The sequence below is a fragment of the Triticum urartu genome, chromosome 3A (assembly GCF_056163025.1).
Source record: "Triticum urartu cultivar PI428250 chromosome 3A, HENAU_Tu73, whole genome shotgun sequence".
Classification (NCBI taxonomy): Eukaryota; Viridiplantae; Streptophyta; class Magnoliopsida; order Poales; family Poaceae; genus Triticum; species Triticum urartu.
The window spans coordinates 104,759,911-104,768,702 of record NC_141875.1 but is presented as its reverse complement, the minus strand read 5'-3'; the positions used below and the strand labels follow the sequence as shown (position 1 = coordinate 104,768,702).

The 8,792-nt window shown below is 45.2% G+C and overlaps 1 protein-coding gene across 1 annotated transcript; it reads left to right on the top strand.

Moving 5' to 3' along the window:
• The first annotated feature begins 4,064 nt into the window (after positions 1–4,064).
• Positions 4,065–4,928, top strand: LOC147978792 (uncharacterized). The gene is made up of 2 exons (XM_087516669.1): positions 4,065–4,727; positions 4,839–4,928. The coding sequence occupies exons 1-2, from the start codon at positions 4,065–4,067 to the stop codon at positions 4,926–4,928; spliced, it is 753 nt and encodes a 250-aa protein (XP_087372795.1).
• The last annotated feature ends 3,864 nt before the right edge of the window (positions 4,929–8,792 follow it).

Here is an 8,792-nt window from a genome sequence, read left to right as displayed (position 1 = left end):
CGTGGCCCATCTCTGGCCACCTCTCCTCTCTTCCACTAAGGCCCACTAAGGCCCATATACCTCCCGGGGGGTTCCGGTAACCTCCCGGTACTCCGGTAAAATCCCGATTTCACCCGGAACACTTCCGATATCCAAACATAGGCTTCCAATATATCAATCTTTATGTCTCGACCATTTCGAGACTCCTCGTCATGTCCGTGATCACATCCGGGACTCCGAACAACCTTCGGTACATCAAAATGCATAAACTCATAATATAACCGTCATCGTAACCTTAAGCGTGCGGACCCTACGGGTTCGAGAACAATGTAGACATGACCGAGACACGTCTCCGGTCAATAACCAATAGCGGAACCTAGATGCTCATATTGGCTCCTACATATTCTACGAAGATCTTTTATCGATCAGACCACATAACAACATACGTTGTTCCCTTTGTCATCGGTATGTTACTTGCCCGAGATTCGATCGTCGGTATCCTATACCTAGTTCAATCTCGTTACCGGCAAGTCTCTTTACTCGTTCTGTAATACATCATCCCGCAACTAACTCATTAGTTGCAATGCTTGCAAGGCTTAAGTGATGTGCACTACCGAGAGGGCCCAGAGATACCTCTCCGACAATCGGAGTGACAAATCCTAATCTCGAAATACGCCAACCCATCATGTACCTTTGGAGACACCTATAGAGCTCTTTTATAATCATCCAGTTACGTTGTGACGTTTGGTAGCACACAAAGTGTTCCTCTGGCAAACGGGAGCTGCATAATCTCATAGTCATAGGAACATGTATAAGTCATGAAGAAAGCAATAGCAACATACTAAACGATCGGGTGCTAAGCTAATGGAATGGGTCATGTCAATCAGATCATTCAACTAATGATGTGATCCTGTTAATCAAATAACAACTCTTTGTCCATGGTTAGAAAACATAACCATCTTTGATTAATGACCTAGTCAAGTAGAGGCATACTAGTGACACTCTGTTTGTCTATGTATTCACACATGTATTATGTTTCCGGTTAATACAATTCTAGCATGAATAATAAACTTTTATCATGATATAAGGAAATAAATAATAACTTTATTATTGCCTCTAGGGCATATTTCCTTCAATTTTATGGCGGTGGAATTGTCGAAAGGCGGTATTTGGTGGTCCCACACGCCCACTCGGCGCCCTAGGGGGAGCACCACCAGGGCGTATGGAGCCCTGGTGGCTCCTCTCTGGTCCATCTTTGCTCCATAATTCCTTAAATATTTTTGAAATAATTCATGAAAAATCCCCGTATGATTTCGAGCACTTTTATTTATGCACAAAAATAATACCAAGATAGTTCTGTTGAAAACAACGCCAGTCGGGTTAGTTTCATTCAAATCATGCAAATTAGAGGTAAATAGCAAACATGTTTGAAAAAGTAGATACATTGAAGACGTGTCAGTGCTTATTTCGAAAAACCATAGTGCATTTATTGCAGGGAAGCAAATTTTGGATAACTCTGTTATAGCTTTTCAGTGTATTGATTATATTCAATCTGTGGGAGACAATTCACCGGCATGTTGTGCATATAAATTAGATATTTCTAAAGCATATGACCAATGGATTGGCTATTCTTGGAGAAGGCCCTAGTCACGTGGGGTTTCTCTCATAAGTGGATTTCTTGGATCACGGCATGTGTGACCTCTGTGAAGTACTGAATGAAATTGAATGAGTAATTATTGGAGTCTTTCAACCCCTCTCGTGGCCTCTAGCAAGGTGATCCCTTGTATCCGTTTTTATTTCTCTTTGTTGCTGACGCCCTTTCATGTTTGGTCAACAAAGCTACTTCGGAGGAGGGGTTGGAAGGAGTTAAAATTTTGTCATCATGTGCCGACGATATATTACTTATTATTTGTGGATGATTAACTTTTGTTTTTTTATCTTTAGAGCAGCAAGTAATAATTATGAAAGGTTTGTTGAGCACTTACGCGCTAGATACGAGTCAACTTATAAAACCATAGAAGTGTCCCATCCTTTTCTCCGGTAATTTTTTTGAGGTGGTATGTGTGGAAGTAAATATGTTGTTGGAGATTACTAGTGAAGCTTTGAACCAAAATATTTGAGTTTGCCGGTACCTAAGGGAAGAATGCATGAAGAAACTTGTGGATTGGAGTGAGCAGTTCATGTCCTCGGACAATAAAGAGATTTAGATCAAAGTTATTGCCCAGGCTATCTCCATGTATATTATGAGCGTGTTTCGTTTACCTACTTCGATGTGTGATGATCTTACAAGAGAATGATGAGGCAATATTGGTGGGGTGTGGAGAGGGGCAAGAAAAAGATGGCATGGCTCAGTTGGAACAAGTTGAGACTACCTAAGAGTGAGGGTAGTATGGGATTCAGGGATATGCGACCTTTTAACCAAGCATTGTTGGTAAAACAAGTGTGACTATTAATTGAGTCTTCTAACAGTTTATGTGCTTGCTTGTTAAAGGCAAAATATTTTCCAAATGAAAGTATACTGGATACGGTGTTCTCTGCAAATTCCTCGGTTGTTTGGAAAGGCATACTACATGGTTTGGACCTGGTTAAGAAATGTAGAATATGGAGGATTGGTGGCGAGGCATCGGTTAGAACATGGAAGGGCCCCTGGATCCCTCGGCGATATGATTTTCGCCCAATTAATCCTAAAATGAATTGTCGGTTTGATCATGTCTCCGTTTTCTTAGACTCTATTGGTGCTTGGATTACGGACCGTCTCGAGGAGCACTTCTGGTAAATGGATATTGCTAAAATTCTGAAGATATGTACGTCTCCTAGGAACCAGCAAGATTTCATGGGCCAGTCTCCGAAGGGATGATGCAACGACATCGCGAGGGTCAGTGGAGTTGCGGGGACGGTCTGGAACGACAGCATGGATCGCGTGTCGCGACGCTATGATTCGAAGAGGCCACGCAGTGGCAGCGCGTGGGTTGGTGCAACCGCGGGGACGGCCTTGGGACGACGGTGGACTGCAGGCTGCGGCGCTACGACCCGAAGGGGCGATGCAGCGGCAATGCGTGGGTAGATGCAACCGCGGGAACAGCCTCGGGACGGCGGTGTGAACCGCGTGCCGCGACGCTATGGCCTGAAAGGGCGACGCGGCAGCGACGCGGGTCCGTGCAGCCGCGAGGAGAACCACGGGGCGACGGCGTTGTGGTCCGACTGGTCAATGCAAAGGTAACTCGTTGCTCGATCGATGGAGGATTGCATTATACTCGAGGACAGGGCAACGACAGCCGGCGCACAACAATGGACGGGCAGACGCGCGGACGACGACCATGATGGGCCGCCACGTCGTGTGAGGCCGCTCGGTCGGAGAAGAGTCCTGGTGGTCGCGCCGGAGTTGGAGTAGAGGCGCGCGAGGGTCGACGGCGGCGAGCTACGAAAACTGATCTTAGATAAAAAAAACCAAAAAGAAACACCGATTAAAACGACTGGCACGAGAGAAAAATTCAGATCAAAAGATCGCGAAAAAACTCTAGAGCAGCCGATCAACATGACCGGTGAACGAACTCTAGGTACGGGCGGCGTGGCCCCCGATGGCGATCATGGAGATCGATCACCCTGGTGCGGCGTGGTGTGAAAACGGCGGCGGCTAGGATTGTGGATTCAAGACTAGGCTGATAGATGAATAGATCGGAAATTTTCTCGCAAAAAAAGACTAGGCTGATACCATGTGAAAGAAATATTTGATGCAAGATAAGGTAGAAATAAATTCCACTTTATCCTATACTTCCTGATAATCAGGATACTCAACAAATCTGAGCCAGCAACATCGGCACATCTCAACAGAGAAACCGGACTTGTTGTAATCTGCACTGGGGAATCATAATTGTAACGCTCAACTTGCCAATGTAATCTAGCTATATCCCGCGGGTAGTCAGGGATAACCATATTTATTTGTTGCAATCTGTAAATTTATCCTGTTAGTATCTTGTGTATCGTTGTAATCTTGGCTATCAAGGATCGTCCTCGTATATATACATGGCAATGCCCAGGGGCATATCCCGGCAAATCACGGACCCGTTTTTCGGTCGAAATCAAAGATGTCATCAACCGAGAAAACCAATGCTGCCGGCGGCGACAAGCTAAGCATGAAGCTGCTGGTGAACAGCAAGTCCCAGCGCGTGCTGTACGCCGAGGCCGGCAAGGACGTCGTCGACTTCCTCTTCTCCCTCCTCACGCTGCCGCTGGGCACGGTGGCCAAGCTGATCGCCGACGACAGCCCCGCGGCCGGCTCCGTGGTCAACCTCTACAGCAGCGTCGACAGGCTCGACGACACCTACATCTGCCGCGACAACGCCAAGGACGCCCTGCTCAGGCCCGCCGGCGGCTGCGAGAGCGGGAGGTTGCTCCAGCTTCCAGAGGCAAAGGCGCCGCAAACCACTCTGCAAATCTTCCGCTGCACCGGCACCTACTTACCCAACTGCAGGAGCTACGTGACCATGGCAAGTGAGACGCCGTGTGGAAGCTGCGGCGCAAGGATGACGACTCAGGCGCTGCTTGTTGGCTCCGTCGGCGGCGCCGGGTCGCCCGCTGCGGCGGCAGGGGCCGCCGGGTTTGTGCAGCGGATCGTGACGTACACGGTGATGGACGACCTCAAGATCGCGCCCATGTCCACCATCTCCGGGATCACCATCCTCAACACCTTTGGCATCACGGACATCGGCTCGCTCCAGGAGAAGACCGTGCAGCTTGGCTACGCCGAGGTAATGAGTGGCTACTTGTGCAAATTGATCGTTCAGTTGATTTATTTTCCCTTTCATTAGGACTGCAAGTCTTAGCTCATTCTTTAATTGTTGATTTTTCATTTTTGGTAGGGTTTGGAGATGCTGAAGGCGTCACTGCAGTCGAAGACGGTTCTCACCGACGTCTTCCTTGGGAAGAAGCGGAAGGCTTCAAGCCCTTGAGGGATATTATAGTTGTCACTGCAGTCGAAGATAGTTCTCACCGACTTCCATGGAAAGAAGCGGAAGGCCTCGCCCTTGAGCGATATTAGCTGCGGCGTCCTTGTTGATGTGGTTTGCTTTGCTTTGTTGAACATTTTATACAATGTCTGCTCTTAGGAACAGGAAACAAAACACATGAATCCTGTTGAACGAACGTTTTCGTGGAGGTGGTTTTTGAGGGAACATTCTATGATGTGTTTGATCCCACTCCTAAATCTTAAAGGATGTGTCTAGGCCTCATCTAGATGTGACATAACTATGTCACATCTAAGTATGATATCATCATTGTTTGTTGCCCTCTTGTTTGTTTGTTTGTCTCTAGCCTGTAATTTTTTTTTTTGTGTTGATTAGTCGCTCCAGCCCGACAGGAAGCTATCCTGCTATCGCGGGACGTGCGTACAAACTACTTAAGCATTCCGTGGCTCCTAGCAAAAAAGCACCAAACTACAACAGTTCTGATTAGCTAGTTATTTCCCACCTTGAAAAACTAGTTACGTTCCCTTGCCTCGGGAAAAGAAGCTAGTTACGTGCCTTCCAATTAGCAGGTTACGATTAAACAACGCAGGAACTAATTTAATTTGAAAAATGTTCATGAATTAAAAAACGTCTAAGATTTCAAGAATTGTTCGTGATTATGAGTAAATGTTATTCAAAAAATGTTCATGAATTTACAAAATTATTTGTGAATTCAAGAAATGTTCGCAAATTTGAAAAATATTCACAAGTTGATAAATTGTTTATCATTTTTTTGAAAAAGACATAAATTCAAAAAGTGTGCATGATTCTAAAAAATGTCAAAATTTAAAAAATATTCATGATTTTGTAAAATGTTCGAAGATTTAAAGAATGTGAATGAATTCAAAAAATCTTCTCGTATTTCAAAACATGTTCATGGATTTGTAAATTGTTCCCATATTTATAAAAGTGTTACAGTATTTCTATAAGTTCTCCAAAAGTTTTAAAAAATTGTTCAAGGTTTTGGATTTTTTTTCCTATAGTTTAAAAATTGTTCTTGAATTTCAAAATTGTTCCCGTATTTCAAAGATTGTTCATGTATCTGCAAAAATTGTTCTCGGATTTGTAAATTGTCTCGTATTTCAAATAAAGTCATGAAAATAGTTCACAAATTTCAAAACAATGTTCGTGATTTTCTATAATGCCCACGGATCTAAAAAAATTCACGGATTTGAAAAAGGAATATGGTAATAAAAATAGAAAAATAAAGGCAAACAGAAAAATAGGAAAAAGAAAATAACTCAGAAAAACATTTCACGGAAGGTTCTAGGAACATCCCAAAACCGGTGGGGAAGTAACCTATAATGGATCGGCTTGTTATCGCAGGTGCTCGACCGCTCGTGTCCAAGATGCGTGAGTGCTTGCAATTCCTTGTGGTACGCAAGGAATAGGATTCCCCGATGCTACAAAGAATAAAAATACTTGCATTGGGCTGGCCTGGCCCAGGTTCCTCCATGTGTACTTCTTGATCTTGCCTAACGGTTTAAGACATAAGAGTACTACTACTAACAAACAAAAAAATAGAACGCTTGCCCCTTCCTCCTTTACAAAAGAGCATGTAACAAGAAACACAGAAAGAAAAGCCCATGAAAAATGACCAGCAAAACACAAACGGAGGCCGAGATAAAATACATGGGTTTTACAAAAGCAAACCTGAATCGAGCGGGCCGACAACTGGGCTAGAACTAAGTGGACTTGCAAGTGGAACAAAAATGGGTTGAGCCCCTAGTTGCGCATCATGGATGGGGTTGCGACTAGGACAAAAATGGGTTGGCCCCCCATTGCATACTAAGGATGGATATACAATTGGGACAAAAAAGTGGCCCCAATTGCACTTAAATGGTGTAGTTGGACTTACAACTAGGACAAAAATGGGTCGGGCGCTAGTTATGTCGACTGCGGACTTGCACCTGGGAAAAGAAAAAATGGGAGCCCCCCAATTTCATGTCGGAACTGAAGTTGCAACTCATATGAAAATGTCCCCCATTTGGGCAAAGAAGGGAAACAAACAAAGGTCAGCCACAAATTGTGAGTCGAGGGTAGGCTTACAACTGAGGAAAGAACAACTACAAGGCCAGTTGTGATCTGATCGTGGGCTTGCTATTGGGAACAAACTACGGGCCTGGTTCCAAGTCACAGGTGGAGTTGCAACCGGGGTGACAAATGCACTATAGGCCTAGTTACGAGTCGATGGTGTGCTTGCAACTAGGATGAAAACAAACTACAGGCTCAGTTGCATATCGATGGTGGACTTGCAACTGGGGCACTTACAACTACAATCTTAACTGCGAGTCGAGGGTGAACTTGTAACTGGGACAAATACTACGAGACCCAGTTGTGAATCGACTCGCAACTGGGAGAAGAACAAACTACGGTTCCAGTTGCGAGTCGAGGGTGGAATTGCAACTATGACAACAAACAACTATGGGGGCCAGTTGAGATTCGGGGAATGAGTTGCAGATGAGACGACAAAAAAACTAAGGTGACAATTGCGCATCGAACGTGGACTTGCAACTGGTACACCTACAACTACATGGTCGATTATGAGTTGAAGGTGTGCTTGCAGCTAGTATGAGAATAATTACGGGATTGGTTCCAAGTCAAGGATGGACTTGGAGCTCGGGCAACTACAAGTACAAGCCTCAATTGCGAGTCAAGTGTGGACTTGCAACTGGGAACCTGCAAGTACAAGCCTAGTTGTGAGTCGAGGGTGGACTTGCAACTAGAGCACCAATAACTACAATCCTAGTTGTGAGTTGGGAGTGGACTTGCAACTGGGACAAATACTATGAGACCCTAGTTGCGAGTCAAGGTTGGACTTGCAACTAGGAGGAGAACAAACAGGTTCCAGTTTCAAGCCGATGGTGGACTTGCAACTATGACGACAAAAAACCACATGGCCTAGTTGCGAGTCGGGGGTTGAATTGTAAATTGGACGACAAGAAAACTATGGTGCTAGTTGCGAGTCGAACTTGGACTTGCAACTAGGACACCTATAAACTATGGGGCAAGTTGTGAGTGGGAGGTGGACTTGCAACCATGGAAACAAAAAATATGTTCCCAATTGTGAGTCGATGGTGGGCTTGCAACTAGGATGAGGATAAATTACAGATTTGTGAGTCAAAGGGTGGACTTGCAAAATGGGCAACTACAACTACATGACCTAGTTGTGAGTAGAGTGCATACTTACGACTGGGACACCAACAACACAATCCCAGTTATGACTCAAGGGTGGACTTGCAGTTGGGGTATCTACAACTACAATCCCAGTTGCGAGTCGAGGGTGGACTTACAACCGAGACAAGTAAACAAAACTATGGGACCCTACTTGCGAGTCGAGGGTGGATTCGCAGTTGGGGGGATAACAAACTACGGTCGTAGTTGCTAGTAGAGAATGGACTTGTAACTAACAAGTCAAACAACTACGAGCCCATAGTGAGTCAGGGGTTGAGTGGCACCTTTGACAAAAAAACTATGGGCGAGTTGCGAGTCAAACATATACTAGCAACTGAGACAACTTCAACTACGGGCCCGGTTGTGAATCGAGGGTGAACTTGTAATTGGGACAACTACAAACCACGGGCCCGGGTGCGAGTCCGTGACAGAATTGCAAACACGAACAACTACAACTACGGGCCATGTTGCAAGTCGAAGGTGGACCCTCCTAGTTGCATTTCATGGGTGTGCTTGCAACTAGGACAAAAATGGGTGGAGCCCCATTTGCATATCGAGGGTGCACTTGCAACTGGGATCCCCAACATGCATTTCGGAGTTGTAGTTGCAACCAGTGATAAAAAATGGGCCGTCCCT